Source organism: Populus alba, chromosome 10 (assembly GCF_005239225.2).
Source record: "Populus alba chromosome 10, ASM523922v2, whole genome shotgun sequence".
Lineage (NCBI taxonomy): Eukaryota > Viridiplantae > Streptophyta > Magnoliopsida > Malpighiales > Salicaceae > Populus > Populus alba.
In genome coordinates this window covers 17,420,448-17,446,596 of record NC_133293.1, presented here as the reverse complement: position 1 = coordinate 17,446,596, position 26,149 = coordinate 17,420,448, and the positions used below count along the sequence as shown (strand labels likewise).

At 33.5% G+C, this 26,149-nt stretch overlaps 3 protein-coding genes, 1 long non-coding RNA gene and 1 other non-coding gene across 11 annotated transcripts; 2 read left to right on the top strand and 3 right to left on the bottom strand.

The window, feature by feature from the left end:
* The first annotated feature begins 1,596 nt into the window (after nucleotides 1-1,596).
* Nucleotides 1,597-5,333, top strand: LOC118043187 (protein trichome birefringence-like 33). The gene is made up of 6 exons (XM_035051064.2): nucleotides 1,597-1,893; nucleotides 2,050-2,266; nucleotides 3,860-4,031; nucleotides 4,143-4,342; nucleotides 4,440-4,598; nucleotides 4,760-5,333. The coding sequence occupies exons 1-6, from the start codon at nucleotides 1,674-1,676 to the stop codon at nucleotides 5,097-5,099; spliced, it is 1,308 nt and encodes a 435-aa protein (XP_034906955.1). The 5' UTR covers nucleotides 1,597-1,673; the 3' UTR covers nucleotides 5,100-5,333.
* Nucleotides 5,334-6,958: 1,625 nt separating this feature from the next.
* Nucleotides 6,959-9,217, top strand: LOC118043186 (uncharacterized). 3 transcript variants are annotated; one of them, XR_004686598.2, is made up of 4 exons: nucleotides 6,959-7,176; nucleotides 7,391-7,433; nucleotides 7,828-8,109; nucleotides 8,490-9,217. It is a non-coding gene; the product is annotated as an uncharacterized lncRNA (long non-coding RNA). The 3 variants fall into 3 exon arrangements; XR_004686599.2 differs by having other exon boundaries at nucleotides 6,968-7,176; nucleotides 8,812-9,217; XR_004686597.2 differs by having other exon boundaries at nucleotides 6,964-7,176; nucleotides 7,828-9,217.
* Nucleotides 9,218-12,589: 3,372 nt separating this feature from the next.
* On the bottom strand, nucleotides 12,590-13,842 carry LOC118043185 (abscisic acid receptor PYL4). The gene has a single exon (XM_035051063.2). It carries the CDS (start codon nucleotides 13,617-13,619, stop codon nucleotides 12,975-12,977), a length of 645 nt encoding a protein of 214 aa, XP_034906954.1. The 5' UTR covers nucleotides 13,620-13,842; the 3' UTR covers nucleotides 12,590-12,974.
* A 3,865-nt stretch (nucleotides 13,843-17,707) lies between these two features.
* LOC118043184 (uncharacterized) lies at nucleotides 17,708-21,070 on the bottom strand. Of its 4 annotated transcripts, none has more exons than XR_004686596.2 (4): nucleotides 20,109-21,065; nucleotides 19,866-19,959; nucleotides 18,869-19,654; nucleotides 17,708-18,193 (listed from the first exon to the last, which is right to left on the bottom strand). It is a non-coding gene; the product is annotated as an uncharacterized protein (transcript). The 4 variants fall into 4 exon arrangements; XR_012170906.1 differs by having other exon boundaries at nucleotides 17,708-18,262; nucleotides 20,109-21,064; XR_004686595.2 differs by lacking the exon at nucleotides 17,708-18,193 and having other exon boundaries at nucleotides 18,784-19,654; nucleotides 20,109-21,070.
* Nucleotides 21,071-22,935: 1,865 nt separating this feature from the next.
* LOC118043183 (dehydration-responsive element-binding protein 2A) lies at nucleotides 22,936-25,099 on the bottom strand. Of its 2 annotated transcripts, none has more exons than XM_035051056.2 (2): nucleotides 24,957-25,099; nucleotides 22,936-24,233 (listed from the first exon to the last, which is right to left on the bottom strand). In XM_035051056.2, exon 2 carries the CDS (start codon nucleotides 24,167-24,169, stop codon nucleotides 23,351-23,353), a length of 819 nt encoding a protein of 272 aa, XP_034906947.1. In that variant the 5' UTR covers nucleotides 24,170-24,233; nucleotides 24,957-25,099; the 3' UTR covers nucleotides 22,936-23,350. The 2 variants fall into 2 exon arrangements, with proteins under 2 accessions (XP_034906947.1, XP_034906946.1); XM_035051055.2 differs by having other exon boundaries at nucleotides 24,920-25,084.
* Nucleotides 25,100-26,149: the final 1,050 nt, after the last annotated feature.

Below are 26,149 nucleotides of genomic sequence, written 5' to 3'. Positions count from 1 at the left end.
TGGTTTCTTATTGTGAAATGCACGATGTTTTTTTAAAAAATTAATCATTAAAACTTGTTTCTTTTTAATTGCATCCTTTTATAACCAGATTTGTGAACAATTTAAAAAAAGATGTCAAAGAGAGACAAAATTGAAACAAAGGGGGACCAAAGTGTAAAACAAAGAGAATATAAGGGCAATTTCAAGAATAGGGCAAGAACTTCACTTTAGTCCTCTTTATTATTTAAATGATAGCATTTTTCGATTCTTTGATATTTCAATGATTCAATTGTGCTATAAAATTTTTATTTTTTTATTTTTTAGTTTATATTTTGAGAGAGGAAAGAGAAAGTGATTGAATCCCAATAGCATAAAGAGTCTTGGTTAACATCTATTTCAACCACGAAAAAGATCAATTTAGATGTCAGCAAGTTTTATTTGACAAAAAAAGTTTCATTTATATGTTATTTTCGTTTTTCATCTCCTAAATTTATAGATCTAAGCTTAAGATATTTTTTTATTTTAGGTTATCACGTTGTTTTTAAGTTATTTAAAGTCATGAATGGGTTTGGTAAGATGAATAAGGTATTGTCTAGATGTTTTAAGTTAAAAAAATAGGTTGAAAAATACTTTTTTTAAAAAAATAAAAACTCATGACTTGATTTGTTGGGGAATAACCTCCATTTGCTTGAATTGTATTAGTAAAGGATGCATTGCTTGCTTTTTCCTTTTTCAAGAAAAAGGAATAAGGGACAAGTCTTTTGCCTTCTAAAAAAAAGTCAACCTAGGTGTGGGGTTAAGCTTAAAGGTCCATGCTCTTGGGGTTTTTTTTTCTCGTCACATTTCAAATTTAATATTGAATATTGGTTTTTATATATTTATTTTTTGGCTTTTTTTTTTTAATTTTAACATTTTTTTTATATATTTTTTAATAGAACATGATTTAATCTTTACTTGACTTATGAATAAGATTTCATCATTTTTTGTGATATTATAAGTATTATTTTTTCCTAGCACTACTTCATTTTCTTCTTTAATTTTATTCATTTATTTTTCTATGAGTATTTTTTTTTTACTATAGTTAATTAAAATAAAACATTGGTTCAAAAAAAACAAAGTATTAAGTACATTCTAACTCACCGTGGCAGCCCTTCTCTTCTTTCCTTTATAGTTGTCTATCATATCAATTTTTTTTTTTTTTAAATAATATATATATATATATATATATATATATATATATATATATTAAGTATCAATTTATAAATAAAAAAAAATACCAAGGCAAGGCAAAGGATCAAATACCAGAACTTGTTTGTATGTTATTATGGTTTTTGTTTTCTCCACAATCCACATACAATTTATTTCTTTTTTTTTTCCATTGTATTATGTGTTCTCGAGATCTCGATTGATACACCTAATTATTACTATTATACATGCACCTGAACAAGTCAATTGTATTTGCATTGTGCGAACTAGTCACCAACCATATTTTAATAATTTATTAAATGAGTGTATCAAATAAATAATTTCTTCCTAAACCTAAAAAAAAAAAAAAAATTATTAGGGAGAGAGAGCACTTCTGTATTAAACCTGTCGAAAAAAAATCAAAACGTTATCATGAGACATCGAAATCAACACTCGTATTTTCTTTCCTCGAATGCTTCAAGCCTACATAATTGTTTCTATATAACGTTATGAACATTAAACGCAGTCTTAAATTTTCAAAAATGAAGCAACCTTTCACTGCTTCTTCTTCTTCGTCATCATCATCTCTGATCAGAAAGGCCCGTCTCTCTCCTTATCTCCTCACTCTATTGGTTTTCATTGTCTTTGTTGCCATTCTTTATGGCGAGGATTTCATGTGCCTCCTCGGCCAGCTCGACCCCAACCCTGACCGTCCAGCAACCAGAACCGGTGAGTTGATCACTCGATCGGTGGTTATCAGATTTTAACTCTCTCACTCTATTTATATATGATTCGTCTGTTTGTTTTTTTCCTTAAAAAAAAAAGAGTTTTTGTGTAAAAACCGTGTGGTTGACTGAGATGGATTATATCATGTTATGGGGTTAGAGAAGAAGTGGGAGAAGCTACCTTTCTCCACGGGGAGGACCCCAGAAGGTTGTGACTTGTTTAGCGGGAGGTGGGTGTGGGACGATTCAAACCGGCCACTTTATGAAGAATCGGAGTGTCCGTACATACAGCCACAGTTGACATGTCAAGAGCATGGCAGGCCTGAGAAGGATTATCAATACTGGAGATGGCAACCTCATGGCTGTGATCTTCCGAGGTAAGTATCAATTTGCTCTCTTTTCTCTACGAAATTTCCTAAATTGCATGCGATGCAATTGTGAATAACTATTAATTTTACCGTTTGAAAAAATCATGTTTCAATAAAGATAATTATACCATGTTAATTCTGTATTGATATCATTTTTGGAATTGGTTCTGACAGTACTTTTGAGATTTTTTTTATTTTAATTAATTTTTTTTAATGTTTTATATTATTTTGATGTTGTGATGTAAAATAAAATTTTAAAAAATAATAATATTATTTTGATATATTTTTTAACTTCTAAGCCTAAAAAATCATGTAATTAAAATTACTGTGTAAGAAACTTTATTAAATTTCTTTAAATGCATAAAGTTTAATTTGGAGTGACGTGTAACAACAGATAAACCATGATCAGTAGGTGTGCCTATGTGAGGGGTGGTTGTTCCTAAATTTCCAGTTTCTGCTTTCATCTGGGCATGTTCTGCTTAAAATTCGGGGGCATGTTCAGATCAAATAGGACAGATCAGCAATAACGTCGATGCTTGATCAACTTGCTGATTAAAAATATAAATAATTGAGATTCCCAATCGTGTGACCCACTTCGATTGGAAGAAGAATAATAAACATATCATCGTTGGCGTTAATTTTGCTTCCTTTTGAAATATTCTACCATCTCTTTTATATATATATATATATTTGCTTCGGACTATCCTTAGTCGAATATACAATTCGTTTTACGGCCGAACTATATTCTAGTCTTTCCTTGCATAGCGAACGACATCCCGTTCAATCTCAATAAATAGATTAGAATTTCCAAGGCTAACACTTCAATTTCCAGATGTACCAGCGTAACCATTGGCCATTGAATAGCAAATGATAATCAAAGGACACAATTTTCTCTCTCAATTTTTTCATATTTTCTCCCAATATTTCCTTCCAAAAACCCCATACATGTTATATTATTTCACAAAAAAAAAAAATATATATATATATAGAGGTCCAAAATATTCAATAAAAAATAAATAATTATGAGATTGATATTTGAAATATTAAATTAAATGAGTCAATGGGGACTAATATAATTTATCCTTGTCTTATCACAGTCTCTAATTTCTGCACGAGTTTTACCTTTAAATGGGCTTGATATTAGTATGGGATAGAGAGCTCTGCCCATAGTCCTCTGTGAGAAGGCCCATATTACTTGTCTGAGTGTGGATTGTTCATTTGTTGTAGTCAAGTGGGTCGGATCCAGTAGTTTGTGTACACCCACAAGGTCTATCTCAACTCGTTCACTCTCCAAATCATCATCGTTCTTATTTGCACTTTTGAGAAGTTTTTTTTGTTTTTTTTTAATTTTTATTTTGCAGACCCAAGATTTTGATTCCAAGCTTTAATTGAAATCGACTATTGCATTGAGCAATAGAAACAAAAAAAGACACCTTTTCTGAAGTTTTCGTGCAGTAGTTTCATCCCAATGGCCACAAATTGCCACACCATGTTATTTACTTGATTGATTGATGTTTTGATGGATATCATTGCATTGATAACATTGGAATTAAGATTGTTGGCATGTAGATGATGACAACGCTTTTGTCACATATTATGCAGTTTTAATGCCACATTGATGCTTGAAACCTTACGAGGAAAAAGAATGATGTTTGTTGGTGATTCTTTGAACCGGGGTCAATATGTTTCCATGGTCTGTCTTCTCCACCGACTTATCCCTGAAGACCAAAAATCCATGGAAACATTCGGTTCTTTAACAGTCTTCACTGCCAAGGTGAATTTAATTAATTTTCTTCTTCAATTTGCTTCACATCACCTGATATATTTATATATATATATATATGAAACTTGTACACAAAAAGTAACTTCGTCTATGTTTGAACAGGAATACAATGCAACAATTGAGTTCTACTGGGCACCATTTCTCCTTGAATCAAACTCGGATGATGCTGTCATTCATAGAGTATCAGATAGAATTGTGAGGAGAGGTTCAATCAATAAACATGGGAAAAATTGGAAAGGCACTGATATTATAGTCTTCAATACTTACCTATGGTGGATGACTGGCCTCGACATAAAAATCTTGTAAATACTTGCTTTTCACTCATGATTTGTCACAGTTTTCTTGGTTGCAGCTTGTATTAGTTTGAAGAATTGAAGTCTAACAGCTTATGTTTTTCAGGCAAGGGTCATTCGAAGATGAAACAAAAGATATCATAGAGGTGTCACCCGAGGATGCGTATCGTATGGCAATGAAAAGCATGTTGAGATGGGTGAGAAAGAATATGAACCGCAAGAAAACAAGGGTCTTTTTCACCAGCATGTCACCTACTCATCAAAAGTGAGCAGACTGTCTCTCTTCCATTGTCTGATTTTGTTGTGTTATGCACCAAATTGATTCTGTTAGACAAACCAACAAAGATGAAAGAATATGACAACATAGAAAAGTACACTGATTTAGCTTATCTAGACAGGGGACTAACATTTGAAGTACTTGGGCAGGAGCGCAGACTGGGGAGGCGAACCGGGTCACAGCTGCTACAACCAAACAACTCTGGTTGACAATGCCACATACTGGGGATCGGATTGCAAGAGAAGCATAATGGAAGTAATCGGAGATGAATTTAGCAGATCAAGATTCCCCATCACATTTCTCAACATCACACTCCTCTCAAATTACCGCAAAGATGCGCATACCTCGATATACAAGAAGCAATGGAGTCCATTGACTCCTGAACAAATTGCTAATCCTGTTAGCTATGCAGATTGTGTGCATTGGTGTTTGCCTGGCCTTCAGGATACGTGGAACGAACTCTTATTTGCCAAGCTGTTCTATCCATAAAACATACACTAGCAAGTCATGAATCCTCCTTTTTGTTTCCAGTGGGAATACTTGATGATGGTACAGGGGAGCGATTTTTGGAAATTGTGATGCATGGGAGAAGTGGAAAAGATAAGAAAAATGAAAAAAAGATTAAGGAAGAGCATGTGTATAATATCGCTGTAAAAGAAAATTCAAGTACAATTGAATTGATTTGTTCTAATTGCAGAACTAAATTCTTGTATTTTAAAATTATACTCTGCATCTTGAAATTACAATGGAATTCCCAAAATGTAGATTAACATTATTATCCATCATTGATCATCCCTGTAATGCCTCTAAACCCAACTCGCACTAAGCTTCTCCCAACTCTCCAACACCAAGCATTCAACCTCCCCCGTGCTATTTCAATCGACCCCACATCAGTAAGAGCCAGTCTACTGGACTGGACATAGGATATCGTTAACTCGATGGTGAGTACCATCTCCATTTCGAAAGCATTTGCATTCCTCCTGTAATCTTCACTTTCGATTCCAAAATTCGAATTCGATCATAGATATGATTCATGCTTTATATTTTACAATTAATTTTGAATTCAATGAATTAGATTGCATGGGGGGTGATTAGTAAAGTTATTATACATACATATACATATACATATACATATACATATAGAGAGAGAGAGAGAGAGAGAGAGAGAGAGAGAGAATTGTGTTTACATATTATGAATTTAATCATTTAGATTTTAGAAACATATATAGCCTAACATGAGGAAAATGAGAAGATCAATCATCACCGTTTCAAAAGGATCTGATAAGATCAGAAGGATACAAAAAACAAGAATGACACCCACAAATTGAGAAATCGCCCCTCAATTTTGAGAAATCACCCACAAGAATGACTTTCCTTGCCTTTTGGAATCTCCTCCTCCAAAAATCTTCTGACTCTTGAGGTTTTTCTGAGCTTACATTTAGTTTATTTTCTAGCTATACTATCTTCTCTTTTTTAGTTTCTATTATAAGTTAAATCAAAATTTTAAAGAAGCCATGGTTTATATTGTTTTTCTGTCTGAAAATGGATCACTGTGAAAGTAGTCATAATTTCACTGTGAAAAGGAATTAAAACAAATTTCTGAAGCGTGGTGAAACCAGCGTACGTTAGCCCATACTAACAAGAACTTTCTTTGTTGCGCAGGGGGTCACCTTAACCCATCAGTAACATTTGGGCTTTTCCTGGCCAGGAAGGGCTCTTTGATCCGGGCTGTGATGTTCTTGATGGCTCAATACTCTGTAGCTCAAGAAACCTAAAAAACAATATCGAAAACAATATATATATTGACCCATCAGTGACATTTGGGCTTCCCCTGAAAACTTTTTACCCTCTCTCTCCAGAGCTAAAATTTATCCCGAACTTGTACTGCTTGAGGAGTAATTTTAACCCGCTTTGTAATTTTTTTGGATTTTAATATTGACCAAGTATTTAAATTTCTCTATTCCAGGTGGTCTGTAAAACACCACCTATGATCTGGTTGTAGAATTTGCGAAAAACATTCATATTCCATCAATTTTTCTTAGATTGGTATTCAAAACAATAACATGAAAAACAGACATGCTTACCGGGTAAATTAACACCCGAGTATCATAGCTGTATCTGAAAATTGGTAAAAATCAACGAAAACATGGATGAAATATATTTCGTTGCAATTTACAGATCGAAAGTTATTATGAATTTTAAGGAAATGGTGATAAAATAAAAAATAAATAAAAATTTGTCGGTAATTCTGTAAAAATCTTCGACTAAATTGCGTGAAAATCTCGTTGAAAATTTTAGACCCGTGTTTTTTTTTTTTTTTTTTTGCAGATGAAAAATATTTTTTTTCAAAAATTTGATTTTTTTTGCCTTTAAAACCCTTCTCAACTCTCTGAATCCTCTCTTGTAACTATTGCAAAAATGTTTCTTTTTTTCTTTATATTTTTGTAGATCTTAGATTAGTATTGTTTTTTTTTTATCCGGGGAAAATGGGACCGTAACTGGCCTTTCTTTGTCGGCTTTTCCATCACTGGCATTCTTATCACCAGATTCTCTCGCATCCTCACCGGTAACCCCTTTCCTTCCTTCTCTCTTATGATCTTAGACTTGACCTATTAATCTTTGTTTCAATTAAGCTATTTTACTCGATCGATTACAATTATGTGGAGCAAAATAAATATAAATGTTATAAAATCTGATTATTTGTGCTTTAGGTATAAATAACTGAAGAGTAATGCAGTTAAAATTTCTACAGAATCAACTAGATATTTGTGTTTTTGCAGAGTAGGATGCGAAGAATTCCCCATTTGTGCAGAGGCACAAGAAGTAAGTGTGCTTGAAACCCTAGATTTTGATATTGCCATTTCATTTCTTTTCTTTCGATAAAGTTTAAATGATAGATGTAGCTCTACTGTGTAGATTCCAACATTCTTAATTGGAGCATTGTTATTCAAAGTTTGCTAGATGCATAATTAAGAGGTGGATAAATATCGATTGTTCAAGTTCTAGTCGATTGACGTCCAAGCTGTTCCGTGATACTTCTAACTGTCGGGAAAAAAGTTTTGATATTGTTTAGTGTCCAATACTGCTGACTTGAGCAGGCATTATGAAAGCTGCTATTGCCATCTGAACTGAAATTGATTTTTTTGGTTAGTTGAGATATTTTATGACTGAATTAATGCTGGGGTGCTCTGGTAACTAAATGGGTGTTGATTGGCAGATGACAACAACAATATCAATTGAAGATGTTCATTGGGAGGTGAAATATGGAAAGCATTATTGGGGCATACGAATATGATCAAATTCCATGATGCTTTTGAGGATGAAAACAATGTCTATGTTGTCATGGAGTACGTATATATCTTACTCAGAGTTAACCTTTCATACTCCCTTTGATACTTCAGATATTTTCAGTTGCTTTTTAGCTTTGACTCCATACTTTCTGATGAGGATGCTCCAATGAGGATTATTGATTTTGGTCTATCTGATTTTGTTAGGCCAGGTAACATTTTCTTGCTGATAAGCTTATCTCTGTGAAATTGTCCTATTGTTCGTTGTGAGATTGATTTTGATTGACTTAATAACCTCACATATAAAGCATTTTGATTGCTGCATTCGAAGGCTCAAAATTGAACTTGTCTCGGGAAACTCTGTCAGATGCAGATGTCTCTTCTTCTTCTTTTTTTTTTCTTTTTTTTTAGATTTTGGTCAGGAATAAAGATTTGCAATAACTAGATCCAACAAGAAAGTAGTAATTAAAGGTGCCCTTCAATCAAGCTTTTTGACAAAGTAAAAATGAAAGTTGCTCATCTCTAGTGCTTGAAAAACTAACCTAGAACTAACCCTCGCTACTTTCTAATAATGCTCACCATACCTTCACAGGTGAATTTGGAAATGTGCGCTGCTGGCCCCTTCAATGTAACATGCAAGTGTGGAAATAAATGCACCTTATTGTTCCATGTCCTATTAGCAATCATTTTCTTCTATGTTCTGTTGTTCAATAGAAAACTTGATTTGAAAGGCTAAGTTGTGTAGGTAGAAAAAACATACACTAGATTTGGGTCTGTGAAACCAAAACTCTTCATGCTTCATTGTTTCCTTTGAATTTTGATCTTTTAGCATCTAGCTTAATAACTCATAAACAAAGGGAAATGGTAAATGGTTGTAGAATGATGAACTGACTTCTTTTTATTTTGGCTTCCAGGCAGTCTCTTTGCTCAGAAGTATATCCTAATTCCTATTGTTGGCATTATCATTGATCTTATTGATGTACTGTGGGTGCTTTCTCGGTGCTTTCTTTTGCAAGACATGGACAAGTTGTCTAGTGAAGGTAATGTACTGGCAAGTGGAGGAAATAAAGCTTTTTGAAAAGAAAAAAAAAACCATGGAATTGCCATGAAATTTCCATCGGCAATTCCATTTTGTTTTATTCCGTTGACAATTTCATCAGCATTTTTGTTTGTAATTTATAATGCCAACAAAAATGCTAATGGAAATAAAATCCCATGAGATATTTTTTGGTAATAATTTTCTATCAATAATTACTTTGGCATTTTAACTAACGACAGAAAGTTGGTCTAAATATTGATGGAATGTGCCAGTTAGTGTTATGATGGTGAATGTTAGTTGGTGTGAGACTGGTTGGAAACGCGGGTTAATTTATATTTTTAATAAATTTAATTTTTTTAAAAAAATTAATTTTTTTAATATTTTGTATCGTTTTGATGCGTTAATTTTAAAAATTATTTTTTAAAAAAAAAAAAGAATTATTTTGATGTATTTTGACATGAAAAATATTTAAAAAAAAACAACTATAATTATACTTTTAAATAGACTTTTATTGTGATGAATTTGATACCAAACTTGTCATATTTATTTATTTATTATTATTATTATTATTAATTTTGGGGCGGGGATTATTGGTTACCGAGCTGAATTTTCCTAGTGTACTAAATAAACATTGCAGTTGAATGAAATAAATATAGCTAACATTAATTAGGCTATATTTTATGTTTGAAGTTGATTAAAACCTATTCAATTTTTCTGACAAACAACCACTGCATTCATATTAAATTAATTGTTTCCTTTTTCTGCGAGAGAAGTTATTTTGGGTGTGACGTGAAATATCACGAGGATACGGTTATGAATTAAATAGACATGTTAAGGTTGTTGAAGAAGTCTTGACCTGTACAACACGTAATTTGACTACAACTTGTATAATTTTTAATTCACTGTCGAGTTTGGCTCAAATCTAGTCACGAGGTTTTATGGACACGGATATACAGGAAGGTAGCTAATTGTAACAAATCAAGGTCGAAAAATGTTTTAATCATTTTTTTAATTAATTTTAGATTTTAATTATCTTTCCTTTTTAGTTTTGAATTGCTCTGGTAGGTCTGTTTTTTTGCTTATATATAAATAATTAATGTGTTGTTTTTTTCGTGATAATTGATGAATTATTGACTTTCTTAAATATATTAGAATTCTTCTCAACAAATTTCTTGATAATCAAGGATTATATTCCTGGCTTGAAAATCCTAGTTTGAAAAAATTTAAATATTTTTTTTTTTTGTTTGAATTAATATTTTTTTTCTGTTTTTAAATTATTTTAATTTGTTAATATTAAAAATAATTTTTAAAATATAAAAAAATAATATTTTAATATATTTTTAAACAAAAACTATTTTAAAAATTTTGAATAAAAAAGTGTTGACATGTATAACACGTAATTTGACTAGAAAACCACAACCTCAAACACAAGTTTAAACTAGATAACGTTTTTCGAGTTCCCCTTCGAAAATTTTACGACACCCATACGCACAATATTCTAGAAGTTTGTGAAACCCATGGGACAAGTTAAGTTTTTATTAGTCTAAGTAATAAAAAATATAACTATCTTGTAAAACTAATTGGATAGTTTGTCTTTTTACCCCTCCACAGTTGAAAACTAACGAAGACAGGTAATAGTTCCGACAGCCATGTCGGGGAGAAATAGCTTAAAACATGATAATCGGTGTTTAGAGGGCGGCTTAATAAGAAAATTTAACTGTGTGAGGTCAATTCACGGTGGACAAACAATTGGGTGGCTTTGATTTGTTTTGATACGGGAACAAGGGCGGCCGGTGTCCAATAAAAGCCTCCTTGCCCACTTGCACGCCAACTTGCTGAACAATACTCTCAACCACAACACATGGTTCACAGAGACAGAATATAAAAGGGAGCAAAATCTACAAGTTGCCTGTGTTTCTAGTAAAAAGTTAACGGGTGTTTATGAGTTTCTTTTTATGTGTTTTTTTATTTATAAATATATTAAAATAATATTTTTTATTTTTTTAAAATTTATCTTTAATATTATAACATCAAAACAATCCAAAAAAAACTTAAAACAAAAAAAATTATTAATTTTTTTTTATAGAAAAAACAGGTTAGAAAATCAATGTCAAACACCTCATAAGTATAATTAAAACCAACTTGCACAGCACCTGTTGATTCTCCTATAAAAAAGAAAAAAAGAAAAAAAAAAGAGTATTTTAAACCTACAGAGCTCTCCGTCCAAGACATTGCCAATAAGGAAAATTCCTAGATATGGTTTTTAAATTAAGAGGTTGAACTGTTCTGATTTCTTTGTAATTTCCAGCTTAAATGGGTAAGAAGTTTCCAAGAAAAAATAAAATATCACCGCCGACTGGAATGAGAGCTGCAGGCATAGCTAGTACAATAATGGCGTTAAAAACAGGATACATTGCCGATAGAGTATCGGTGAATGGGCTCGAGGATAAAGAAATGAAAAAAAGAAAAAGAAAAGGAGAACATAGTCGTACAGCACCCTTCTTTTTTTAATCCTAATCGCCACTGGTTAGCCTTTGCATCTCCTGGTCGTTGAAATAAAGCTTACCGTATCATCAATGTGGAGTAAACATCAAGTCGGAAGCCACGTTCGACACCTACTTTCTGTGTATCGGCCGATACAATCATGACCTGCATCGTGAGATTCATCCTTCGGCATACTTACGTTTCAGTGCTCTTATTTGCATTTTGTAACTAGCTATTGTCCCCTGCAGGATCATTCACTCATACTTTTCTCACATATATAGCACAGATGAATTCCTGGACACGTTAACCATTGTTTATTTACCTTTGCAGTAAAAATGGAGACATCTTCGTTCAATTTATTATCCATTATTCCAATATATATATATATATATATATATATATATGTATATATATATAAATGGGAATGTAATGTATTACCAATAAATAGCTTGGTGATTTTATTGGTCCAAGGAAATACTAGCTCGTGCAAACTAGGGTTCATAAAAATATAGATCTAATTCTCTTAGCATCATATTTCTTGTTAGAAAGAAAACAAATTAATTAATAAAGTGTTTGTTCCATGGAAAATAAATTTTAGGAGTTATTTTTAAAATTTTCTTGTATTTGTTTATTATTAAAAAAAAATGACACTTTTCAGCCAAAGAAACATTTGATTTGTTTTTTAAGAAATTATTTTTATTATATTTAGGCAAAAAATACATTACAAAAGTTATTAAAAAATAAAAAATATCTTATCATTTATTAATTATATCAAATTTGATCATTAATATTTGCATTGTTATATATTTTTGTATTTTTTTTCACTCTCATCCCTTAAAATTTATTTTTTATACTATCTTCCACTTATATTTGTCATTGTTGTTTATTCTTCTCTAATTTTTTTGATTAAAATTTTTTATTTATTAAATTTGATAATCATTTTTTATTGCTATTTATTTTATTTAAAATAATTTATAAAATTAATTTTTTTTCAATTTCATTCATCATATTCAATCTCCATTTTTTTATAATTCAATTAAATATCATTAAATAATTAAATTTACAAAAATTTATTTTTTATGTAAGTAAAGTGCTTTAAAAAAATAAACTAGTTTCCATTAAACGAACAGGCCCAAAAAATACAACAAGGAAGAGGGGCGATCGAAAAATAAAGTAAACAACAGACGATATATTCACAGCTATTGATAGTCCTGGTACCGTAAATTTATATATTCAATTAAGAGGCCCCATTGAACAAAAAACAAATTAAAAAAAAGAGAGAGAGAGAGAAAGAAGTTAAAAAAGGGCATACACAGACAATACAGGGTTTATAAATTCACTATGATTATGTGCTAATGTAGTAGTAATTATCTGGAAGGGAAACGAAGTTGACATGTACAGCATCAAAATATACCATCACCTTCGAGCGCCGTTCACCGGTCTATGAATTTCCAATAAGGGCTTCGATCGATCAAGAGTCCATGATGATCACCAATCCAACCCAAATCGAAAACAAAAAAATAATAATTAACAAGTCTCAATCAAAACAAACACTCATGATGATGTAGAAATCTGGACATTCCTCGCCATTTTCTCAGCAATCTGAGCCAAAGATTGGAGGTTGCACCGTACAATTGTCTCAACAAAACTACATGTGTCCTCTTTAGTATTACCAGCTGGTACATCGACGACGTATGATTCAACGACAACTGTCCCATTCCCATTTGGAGAAGCATGAAGCGTGGTAACAGACCGGTAGTTATTTAGCCTGTGAACGCCACCGACCACACTAAAGCTCAGAACATGTTGTTCATCGTCAAGAATTTCAAGCCTCTCCGTGCTTGATGCTGCAGGGAGGCCAGACACCACGTGTACCTCCCTGAGGGAGCCAACGTTGCCGTCTCCGTCGATGACATGACAGCTCTTAACAAAATGTTTGTAAGCCTGGGGGTTATCAAAACGACGGACTACCGACCAAACGGTGGAGACTGGTGCATTGATGGTCTTGACCACCACGGAGCAGCACTGGTTGGGCCCCACTAAACGCGTGTGGTGGCAAGAAACGTAGTCAGGTACGGGAGCGTCCCAAGTCAGTGGGACCCGCCATGTGTTGACGGTGGTTTGAGATTGTTTGTGGCAAGCAAGGGTGGTTGTTGTGGCGGGGATGGCGGCTCTCTGGAGCTGTAGTGATGCAGGCATTTTTATCTCTCTGGGATTTTTGTTATTACCGTATTTTTGGCTTGGTTTTTTGAAGATTGGGGAGGCTTAAGATTCATTCAAGGATATATATGCATAGCTATAGAAGAGGGGCTTGGGATTTTAAGTGATTTTGGCTGCCCACTTGGATTAGTTTGGTGTTTAATGGGAGAGATTTAGTCTGGTGTGAGAAATATTTTGAGGGTGATATTATCAAGCAGCATATGCAAAGACTATACTATGCAAGTTGATGCTCAACTTGCAACTTCTTTGGACTTAGTATGGGGACATTATCCCATCATTTAATTCAAAACTACAAAATTGCCACTTTGTTCATGTTCTTTGTTTGGTGGGTGATTGATACACATGTATACAGTTACCTATTGTTTTCCGATTCCAGGTTTGCCAACTTCTCTTGCAAATTAACCAAATATTAATTAAAGGGAGTTTTAATTTCTCTGTAGAGGGGTCTTAGAATCTTAATTTGGTAATAGCTAGACTCCTAGGCAATATCTACAAGCCTACAACCCCCAAATTTTGGGACACAGACATTTGCATGGTGTGTTTGTGTTTTAAATGTTGTTTTTTTTAAAGAATTATCAATAAAAATTATTTTAAATATTTTTTTGATATATTGATGTTAAAAATAAGTTTTAAAAATAATATTTTAATATATTTATATAAAAAAAATCACTTTAAAAAATAATTAATTTGCTCACAAGAACTGATGGCTTGGCGATCTCTTTAATTAGACCTTTCATTTAATTAAGACTCTTCTCGAAGAAAGTTTAGCTGTTATGTTATTATGACACATTTAAAAAAAAAAAAAAAAAAACTAAAACAACATGTATTCCAATGCCTGAATCCTGATTTTTAATCTTTGGTGGCTTTTTGACAGACTGAAAAATCTCGAGACTAAAGCACGCACCGACTCGAGTGGCATTCCGATTTATTTTGAGTAGTAGTAGATGTCTTTTTCTTTTGCCCAGTCTCGAAGGTATTGGTGGTTGTTTTCCTAAGGGTCAAATCTGTCACATCCCCCCCTCCCCACCCTTCTCGTGGCCCGATGGTCAGTCGCTCATTCTTCGTTAACTTTGGTTTCGGATAATCCGTTGAACGATCATTGGTTGAGCAGTCATGTAATATAAACAGCAATTATTATTAACCAATGATGGGCCTTCGATAGGAACCCTCCACCACATGCACCCTTTTCTCGTCAAAGAAATGGGTTGCTTACAGTACTGGTGTCCGAGATTCAATTTTTTTTGTCAGTGCACAGTGTTAACAATTTCCGTCAAGTAGTCCTAGTTTATGTGGGATAACGATTCTTTCTACGCCCATTAAAATAGAATTCCTCGAAAACTATTCAAAAATGGGGTTCTTGAAAGTTAAAAAAAAGTGTTTTGTATATAATATCCTCCGAGGAAAATTCAGCCCAGAAATAAAACCTCACACCCTGTTGGCATTATATATATGTGCAACTGGAATCATATTTCGTCACCCTGGTCGTCATCTATGACAGAAAACTATTCACCTTCGTCGAGAGGAATTTCCGTCTTCAAAGCATAATTAAGTTGGATGCAACTCAATCAATTAATCTGGGTTTTGGTCTGTATTCAAAAGCATGGAGAATATGTATAGAAACAGAGAGATTCTGTATTGCTGTGTAGAAACAGATCTTTGCATGTTTTTTTCTCATGAACACTTGGAATCCAAATAACCTGCTATTCATATTGAGACTGGAAGGTTTATAAAATAATAATAATAATAATAAATTGTCTTTCACAACCTTTGATGGCCAAGATTAGAACATATAATCTAAACCGCGCAAGCTTGACCTTTAATCCTATGTATTTCGGTGTCAATCTTTTTAATATCCATCATTTAACATGCCTTGCGAAGATCTTGGTGTTGTCAATTATATGGTCCGACAGTCACGTTTATCTGAAAGAATTAATTTGTGACTGAAATTCTCCTCGACTAGGTGGAAGAGAGCTCCTTAATCTTGAGGTCTGGGAGCTAGCTCCGAAATTTCACTAATATCGTTCTATATCGACACTTTTGTGAAACTTCTAGAGAACGGGGGTCAGATTGAGGGCTAGCAAGGTCCTTTCCACTACATTTATTTTTCCTGAAGGGGTAATTCAGTGACTTCGACCATCCAACTTGGGGCTTTATATAATTCCATACCAAACTTTAATCATCTCTCTGCTCAAGTAGCTTAGCTAGTTGGGGTATTACCGTTTAGTTTACTCTTTCGACATCTTTTTAACTCTACTTTTTTGTCCTTTCCTCCATATTTTTCTATGTTCGTATCCACTTCCATTAATCAACTTGATTGTTTTTAAGTTGATACCCCTCTTCGGTTCATGGAAGACAGGAAAAAGAACGATAATCAAACCTTAATTAAAGTTAAGATTCCTTCCAATTTTAACCGCCCTTTCCAGCAATTTGGCCATACCTTTACAACTCTCACTCTTGAGGCAGGTAGAATATTGAACCTTTAATAGTGTTTGGTAGCTCTACAATGATGAACATGATAAGGTATTTCCTTTTTAAGTTGTTTGGTGCATTCATGTACAATTGGTGCATCCATGTACAGTAAAAGATTATTTTTTATCTTATTCAAGGTTGTTTAATAGAGAAATTTTATTTCTCTTAAAAAAAAAGAAGATAATTTTGTCCGGTTCTCTATACAAAGGTTAATTAGATTAATTCGGGTCAATATAAAAATAAAAATAGTTATTATCATAATTTTAAAACCTGGCAAGATGATCGACCCAGGGCAAGGCTCCTGTCATGAGTTGGGTTGACCATTAATTCGGGTTAACGTAATAATAAAAATAGTTATTATCATAATTTTAAAACTCGACATGGGGCTCTATCTAGGGAAAGGTCTGAGTAACAGGTCGAGTTAACTATTGATCTAGATCAATATAAAAATAAAAATGATTGTTATCACAGTTTTAAAAATCAGCTTGAGGATCGAATCGACATAAGGCCCGGGTCATTATTCGAGTTGAAAATTGGCTCAAGTCTATATAAGAATAAATGTAATTATTAACATAGTTTTAAAACCTGACTAAAAGGTCAACCCAGAGCAAGGCTTGGGTCACGGGTCAAGTTGACTATTGACCCGGGTTAACTTAAAGATAAAAGTGGTTATTATCATAAATTTAAAACTCAATTCGAGAGAAGGCTTGGGTCATGGGTCAGGTTGAACATTGATCTAAGTCAATTTAAGGATAAAAGTGATTATTTTTATAGTTTATAAACTCGACTTGGAAGACAAGACTTGAGTCACGGGTCGGTTGACCATTGGCTTCAATCAGCACAATGATACAAATTGCTATTATCATAGTTCTAAAATCAAGCGTGGGAGTAAACTTGGGCAAGACTTAGGTCATGAGGGCGTGTTAACCATTAACCTGAGTCGACATTAGAATAAACATGTTTATTATCATAATTTTAACATCCGACTCGAGAGTCGACATGGGGCCAAACTTGGTTTTCTGACTGAGAGGATTAACTCGGGTTGACCCAAATCAAAGTATGAATAAAAATTGTTATCATTATAGTTTTAAAATCTGACTTGAGAGTTCATTCGAATATGGCTCAAGTTATAGGAATATGGGGTCAACATGAAAAAGTCAATGGCCAAAACTTTTTCAAATCAATTATAAAAAATCAAATTGTTAAATTCAGATATACACTACATACAAGACCGGGTTACACTTGATTTGTTCTTTCCTTGTTTTTTCTTCAACCCGACCCTATTTCAATCCAGGTCGGTCGGATCCCAAGCCAACCCGCCAAGTTGGGTTTTAAAACTATGATATAAAGAACATGTGGCAATAATTAGTTATTAATCTGCTCCATTTTATGAAGGGGTTCGAGTACGACTTACCTTCTACTTCTTCTCACTCCCTTGGCTTGAAGTATTTTCAAATGGAAGAAAACCACCGTTTGTGTAGATTAATTAAGGTGCCAAATCAATCTTAACCTGGTTATGACCAGTCCAATTTTTTGCAGTGTCAAAGTATATATATTAAGAGAGGTTAGAATATTTATTTTCGCAGGCATTCAAAACCCTAAACATCCAACTAAATCAGAGCTTGTATTAAGTGTTAACGAGAAATCTCAACCCAAAAATAAATAAATAAAAAAACCCGCCCACCACTCTTCATATACTAATGTCAATTGAAAGCCGTGCAGTGCATGCAGTGGCAAGAACATTCACCCAATCTCCTCGAACAGACTTGAAAAAAAACAATCAAGCAATACGAGAGATAGAGATTACAATCTGAATAGCAGCCACGTCGAATCGTTGGCCCAATATACTAAATACGGATCCATGGAATTCCTTGTCGAGGACATGAATGTGGTGTGGATTATACGTGAGAGAGCCGAGTTGAAGTCTTAAATCTGTAAGTTGCAATTCGTGTTTATTTTAGGTTCGCCGACTTGGATTATACCCTTACCTGTGTGTGTCCGGCTTGAAGAAGCTTCTAAGAGCTGCTAGTCGAGGTCATCCTTGAAGGGGCCGGAAATCTTGGCACTTGACACTATTTTAAAATCTGTTGAATGCAACCCAACCCAGCCCATGGTTTTGGTACTTGATACTGCTTTAAGAATCTGATTTTTTCCTTTAAAAAAAGTGAACAAAATTAAGCCTGGCAAAGCCTATTGAAGACTTCAAAGTCAAGTGTAGTGTGGTGCCTGCATACCGATGCCAACTAGGTTTCTTGTTTAACATTGGAATATCTGAGAAAGTATCAGTTGTGTTTTAAATATATTTTTGTTTGATATATTTTTTATTTTTTAAAAAATTATTTTTGACACATTATATATCTTTTCAGCCCAATAACAATAACAAAAAGGAGTGTTTGGGATTGTATTAAGCATTACTTTTTCTAAGGGTTTTTTTGTTTTAAGAATTTATTAAAATAATATATTTTTTTATTTTTTTTAAATTTATTTCTAACAACAACAAATAAAAAATTTAGAACTTTTTAAAAACTTTAATTTTTTAAAAAAGCATGGCAAGAATACTAAGCGGGACCAAAGTATCCACCCGAGTCTTTGTTCAGTGCCTTTGGACAAAGAAGGTCCCGTTCAAGCGAGACGCTCACAGCTCACAAATTAAAAGAGGTTTGGTCCAGTGATGTTCCAGCATACGTCTCTGATAAACAATGGTCTTGCCAGGCAAAGGGTATTGAAATATTCACAGAAATTATTCTGAAATAAAGTACCTGAAAGCAGTATTCTTAGATCTGTTTCCACTTTCATCAAAACCTTTCTCAACCTTGATTTAGTACTCCTGGGGTTATGGCCTTCATCTAGTACCAACATCCCAGGACTCTCGCGCAGCACTTTAGCCATATATTTTCTGTGGTTGTACTTTGAATCTTCTCTCATTAATGTCAGAATGAGGTATAGCCCATGACAAGCACACTTGGTTGTGCATGCCACTTTTGCATTTTCTCCAGGCAATCCAAAATATGCACAACATCCTGGCTGGGCCTTGGACATGATCCTCGAAGTGCCACTGGAGTCTGCCTGAAGACTCTAGAAGATCCAGTACCATGGATGAGATGAACTGGAACAGGAATTTCCCACTTGATAATTTCCTTGTACCAGGTGTAGAGAGTTGTCTTTGGAGCGAGGACCAGAGGCCGTTTTCCGGGAAACAACTTCAGGTAGCTGACAAGGAATGCAATCTTAAAAAAAGTTTTTCCAGCTCCAGGAGTATGAGAGATAACACAACCACCTATCTTCTTAGATGCTTTTTCCATAGGTGCTGGCACCAAGGATCTAGCAATGTTCCGCCATAGAAACTCAGAAGCCTTTTTCGAATTAGGATGTTCTTTACAATCGAATGCACAGATAGTGGCTTCAGTTGAATTCCGTACTGCATAAATAGCAACAACAATTGATTTTGAAGATTAAAAAATATCAGGATTTAACGGTTTCACCATCAATTTGTCTTTTTGACAATCCCATCTTTGCTTGAACATTCAGGGGCTCGGACAATTTAGCTGTGAAAAATATACATAAATGTTTATATAACTTCCACATGCCAACAACTCATGACAAGTAATACGTGAACCTATATTTAGCACAGACTATTGCTCAGAAACAACAAAGGCTTATACCTAGTTGTTGGGGCTCACTCCAGAAAAAACATAAGAAAAACATCAGGAATAAACAAGCAAGAGAAGAGGAGGGAATTAAGGAGGTAATGCTTACGGTGTGCATTACATGGGTGCTTGGACTGATGTAAATGCTTTCTCTTCATTGTTAATCAGTGGAGAAGCCAATTTTCTTCAATAAACCCTGAAAGCTGAAATAATAGAAGGAAAAAAAAATGACTGCTGCAACATATACTCAAGGAGATGCATTCAACTTTGAACGCGTGAACTACATGAAATAATTCCATCAAAGTAGCTTTTCTCTATTTACTAATTTTGATTTGATGCAAGAGGCGTTTACCGTTAAATTCCAAGTGAGTGAACAGGCCTCTTAGCCGCACAGCAATAATCCAGGCTGCATAAATGAGATTCAGACTATAGATTTGAGCCTCAACAGCTCGTCACTGGTTTGCCCTTTTCCACTAGGCTAAACAGGTGGGCACTGACAAGTCCCATGGAAATCATACCATCAATATGGTCATAAATAGAATTCAGTCTGGTGCTATCATTTCCAGGTGAACCAAAACAATGCCTACTTGGTTGATGCAATAAACCCCGCGGTTTATAAAGGTTTGGCGTGGTAAAACAAGATAGTGTGATTGGTTTGGTGGAATGAACCAAATAATGCATGCCTCGAGCGGACCCATCAAAAAATGCAAAAATTGATCAACCAAAAAAATAAATTCTTAGAAAAACTCAAGCTTGAACCAGTCTAACCCCTGGTCAGCATCAGTTCTCCATCGGAGAGGAAAACAGAGCAGCCGGTTGTCTCTAGAACCCGGTGAACATGCCACAACAAACAAGAAAGAAAAAAAAAACGGGGGGGGGGGGGAGGGGGGCAAAAAGAAACATAAGTTATTATATTGAAAGCAAATATACCTGAAAAGAAGTTCTGGGTATCAGATAAAAAGCAAATTCAGGTGAGTTGTGGTGGAGAAGAGTAGATTCCGGATAGGTCTCCATCGAGAAAGAGACTGAGCCATTAAAATAGAGTTCACCAACAGAGTAGTTATTGAAAGAGATGCGCGCAAGCCGGCCTTAATATCCACCTTAATAAAGAGAGAGAGAGAGAGAGAGGCGAGGAATTCTACAAGTGTTCTTCTGAGTCACTGAGTAAAATCATAGGAGTCTGTTCGTGGCGGAGCTGTTGCCCTGTTTGGCAGTAAATTCATAGGTTTAGTCTGTTTCGGGTTTAATGACCGCGCTATAGGTATAAACTTATAGTTACGGTTTGGATTAAAAAAATTGATCTAAACAACTAATATTTGTATCTTTAATTTTTTTAATATTATAATTAAATTTGATATAATAATTTAAATTAATTATTTTATTTGATACTTCAATTAACCTGAAATTTAAATTAAATTAGTTTGAAATTCTTCTACGTTGTTAATTAGATAAATTCAAATTAAAAAATAAATTAAGTTCATCCTAATTAATCTATAAAATCTTAATAGATTGTACTGAATTGAGTTAATTTTTTATTTTATACAAAATGAAATTTTTTATTTTTTAATGCACTGTTATAGGTTTAAACATCTAAAATAAAATCAAATAATTCAAAAATTAAACAGTAAAGTTTAGACAAAATAGTTGCAGAAAATAACAAGTTTTAACAATATATATATATATATATGATTTGTTATTTTTTCCTATACGACATGAATTGGATGGTGAGTTGTTATTCAATTGAGATAAGGCCATTACCTAGAGAATCTTCGATGGCAAAAGTTATTTAGAAAAAAACTAAGTTGTTGATATAATTCTTTAATAATGTAAATTTAATTATTTTATCATGTTTATTTAAGTGAAAAAAAAACATTTTAACAAACTATTTGTATTTTAATATTAATACTTTCAGTTTTTTTTTTTGAAAAACAAGAAAAGATGAAAAAATAATTTTTTAAATAATTTATTTTAATATTTTTTTTCTTCTGATAAATATGTAAGAATTTTTTTTTAAAACAAAAAAACCATTTTGACTCTTCATTTCATTTTTTCCATTAACGCTGTAAAATCCCCTTCCTTTAATTCATTTGATTGGATTCCCGTCTGTTAATTCAAGATACTCTTCCGTCTTGCCTTCGATCGTGCTATCTCCAGACCGGAAAAGGATAAAAAAAGGAAAAGAAAACTAATCTGGCTCTTCTTTTAACTCTCCCAAGTTTTTTGAATGATGAGAGAGGCCGAGAGAGAACTGAAAAAAGTGATAAAGGTATCGATTACAGTTTTGTCGTAAAGATAATGTCAGTGGCTAGCCACAGGGAGTTTTTTTTGGGTTTATAGCGTTTTTTTTTTAAATAAAATAATACATTGTAAAAAATATTCAAAGAATAATATTGTTTAGAGAATTCTAAATAATGTTTTTAATTTTTATAAATGATATTTATAATTTGTAAGTTGCTAGTATCATTGCAACTCCTTCGAATTGTAAAATTTTAAACACATGATTTGATTAGGTGAAAGAAATTCCAGTAGCACATTAAAATTCTGATGATGATATCACAATTAACATCGGAGAAATATTGGTAAGACGAATCCAACAATATAAAAAAAAATAATCAATTATGATTATAGTGAGTTCAAATGAATGATATATTTTTTTTATCTAATTATTGTTAATGATTTTTTTTATATATTATTAAATTTAATTTATCAATATATTTATAACGTTATCAATAATGTTATCATCGGAGTTTCAATATATTTTTAATATTTTTTTTTCTTTTTCTTTTCTATCCTAATTAAATCACGTGTTTTAAATTGTACAATTCAAAAGAGTTTTCAAATAATGCTAATAACATATATCATATGCATATCTCTAATATATATATATATATATATATATATATATATATATATATTTTACTATGTTATTTTATTCATTTTTATTTTAAAATGCTAGAATAAAAAATACTCTACCCACAGGGCATGGTGAAAAACTAAAAATCACAGGATTGTGCCTATAACGAAACCTAAACAAGGAGAGGAGGTGTACTGTCAGTCTAGAGAAGTCAAGTTTTCGAGACCAGAGCAAAGATCGTGTTTGTAACAGTCCTAATTGCTTTTCAAAACAATCTAAATATATATATAAAAAAATAAAGATATTTAAAAAATAAAAAACTCGGTTGAAATAAAATCAACATGTATTTTCAAGGCTTGTCGCCCTCCTCTTGACTTCTAGCGCTTTGAGCCAATAAAACGCTCATTTTGGGCACTGACAAGGTAGATAAGATCAACAAGCACTGTAAATTGCAATTTGCAATTTGCAAATTGCAAATTTTAGTTAGCCCTACACAAATGAATCCCTTCTAAACCATGCGAAAACTTCGCAATGCCCACCAAGTAAACAGTAAAAGATCAATAACTCTAGTTTGTTTCCTAACATCAGTTAATAATTGACAATTTCTTTTCAAATTGGACTTCTAGTTTGCAAAATGCAAAGCAAGGGACCAAGAAACCAGTTTTACATTAAAATTTATAAACCCTTCAACCAGCACAAAGCACAAGCAATAGCTTCCTCAAGAAAGCGCTCCAGAGCTATCAAAATCCCAAGTTGAAGTACCCTTCTGCCCCCATCATCCCCGCATCAACACCCCCTAGCAACTCATCAAAGCTAAATATTTCATCCATCGGGTAGCTGTGCCAGTCATCGGTCCACAAGGAATTTTCTGATGGAGTCCACAAAGGATTTTCTGATTGACTCTGCTGCTCGTCCCTCAGCGTGCTATTTTCAACTCCCTGCGAACCATCCTCAATATGTTGTTGGCTTGATATATGATGCGCAAGAACCTCAGCTTGGCTGGATACATTCTGCTTAGGATCCTCATACACGCAGACCTCGGAGTGGGTTGATGTAGTGGCAGAGTCCGCAGAACTCGCTGCTGGAGAATAGCAAGATGGTGTCGCTGAGGAGAAGTTGTCCTTGGATGATCTTGTTGAATTCAGCACATCAGGAACATTTAAACGAGCATACGGGCCATACATAGCTCGTGCAGCTTCATCATAGGCAAGAGCAGCTTCGTAGGCAGTAGGAAAAGTACCAAGCCATAGCCTAGGGCCTTTGTTTGGTTCCCGAATCTCAGCAACCCACTTCCCCCATGTCCTCTGTCTCACTCCTCTGTAATTGCAGACTGAATTCTCTGGTCCTCCTTTACCTTTCATACACCCCTTCTTTGAGCCCTTGGCAGGAACTTTACGAACTGGTTTATTACCTCCATCGCCTTGAGAATCAAGATACTCATTATACTCCTTCCACTTTTTAAGGGTCTCGGCTACAGATTTACTGCTTACCCTTTTCCTCTTCTTGGTAGAATCCGTAGGCATAGAAGTAGCTTTAGAATCTTGATCAAGAGTACCCATTTTCTCAATCTCAGAACCCAACAATTTTGATCCCAGTACAGCCAAACTACAAGAGTTTCAGAGTCTGCAGCAGATAGACAAGAAGAATTAAGTACCACTACTCAAAAACTTGAGCAGGAGAAACACAAGAAAAATAACAAATCTCAAATTCTCCAAGCAGTGACAGCTAATGTTTGATATATATATATATATATAGACAGAACCAACTAATCCTTATCCTGTCAGGACAGCAAAATTACTTGCTCCCCAAGTTTGCTCTATTTTGTCCTATTTACTTTCCAGCTCTGGACAGGAGGTTTTTCCTTAACTAACAAGTAACAAACCTCTTATCAGTTAAATCCCTTAAAAGAGTCACCATTATTGCTCACCACGGAAATATTTATCATGGCCATTAAGTAAATTCATAAATTCCAAAGGTACGAAAATTTAACAGACCCAAAAAAAAAATTAACAAAGAAAATATACTTTCTAGCGGAAGAATCTACCACTCCACAAACAGAAAACTACTTCTGTAACACCTCAATTTGCCAATTGGGTTTTTAGACACAAAATTTACTCCAATTATAATAACCCCCAATTTGAAACCCTAAACCGGAAAGAGAAATTCCACCGATTAGACACCACGAAAGAAAAAAATTTCACCAGTTAAACAATACCTAGATACCCAATTTGATCGACCAAACCCTAGAAACAAAAAATGAGCTAGAAACAAAAATTTCAAAAACTCTAAGCTGAGATTAACTAACTAACCTGCAAAGAAATTCGCTTCAAGAAATCAAAATCTTACACGAATTTCTGTCTTCGAGTTTGCTGTTCCGCTTTGGTTTTTTGTTTGTATTTTTTCTGTTTTGAGAGAGTAGAGTTTCTAAAGTAACAAAGAGGTCACGCACAGCTTCTAATTGATTAGCAATCGAGAAATCTTTAGAAAATCGAGGGTACCGGGATAATTATAGCCTTTCCCTGGATATTTCTGGAATTCAATTTTTTAATGACGTGTCGGTTTGGATTTCACTAGTGGCTCTTCATTCCGAACCTAATGACACCTGGAAACCCGAACCGTCCCGAACCTAGGTTGGCCCTCGTCTTTACTTGGCAGCGAAGGAATTCCCCTCTCCAGGCCTCTTTCTATTTACTTTCTCCCTTTGTTTCTTTGAAATTTCATTTTTGCCATTTCTAACTAATTTACTCCATCTTTCTTTTTTGAAGGCTTTCAATTTGTTCGTGAGTTCCGTGAGTACTAAAATATGGTAAATAAACTCTTCAATTAATTGTCCCAAAATCTAAATCTTGCATGTTTGGGAGAGTAGGTTGTTTATGATATTTTTTAAAAGTTATTTTTAAGATTATCCTATTAACACAATTCAAAATATATAAAAATAAAATAATTTTTTTATAAAAAAAATTAAATTTATTAAAAACACGAATTAGCTTGAATTTCCAAATACAACCTTAAAATAATATAAATATTATCATAAAAAAATAAAAAAATACAGACTGTTACATATTGACAAACAAGATTAATTCCATCAGTCAAAATTAGATATTCATTGCTGAAATAATAATTAATTAAAATGTTTTTGATGATCTTGCTAATATTAAAAAGAAATTAATTTTTTAAAAAAACCTTTAGTTAGTGGAGTACTAAATTTGATGGCGAATGGAAAATCAAAACGTGTACATCTGATGTCATGTCCCGTGGGTAGATGACATGTTGCCTTTGATGTCATCACCAATGACCTTGGCAAGAGAGGAACCCTTTTAAAAGCCGAGGAGTCACTTGAAATGGCTAAGGACCACACGTTTCTTTACAAAAAGAAAATTGCTATTTATAACATGGAGCTTACGCACATTGTTTCCTCTTTCCAGGACAGCCGCCCTCATGGTTATTTTACCTGTTTCGGAAATTAATCCAATAAAAGTTTCAATTACTAAATTATCCTTATCATGTCAATTATTTTCATTATATTCAGCAAGTTTTTT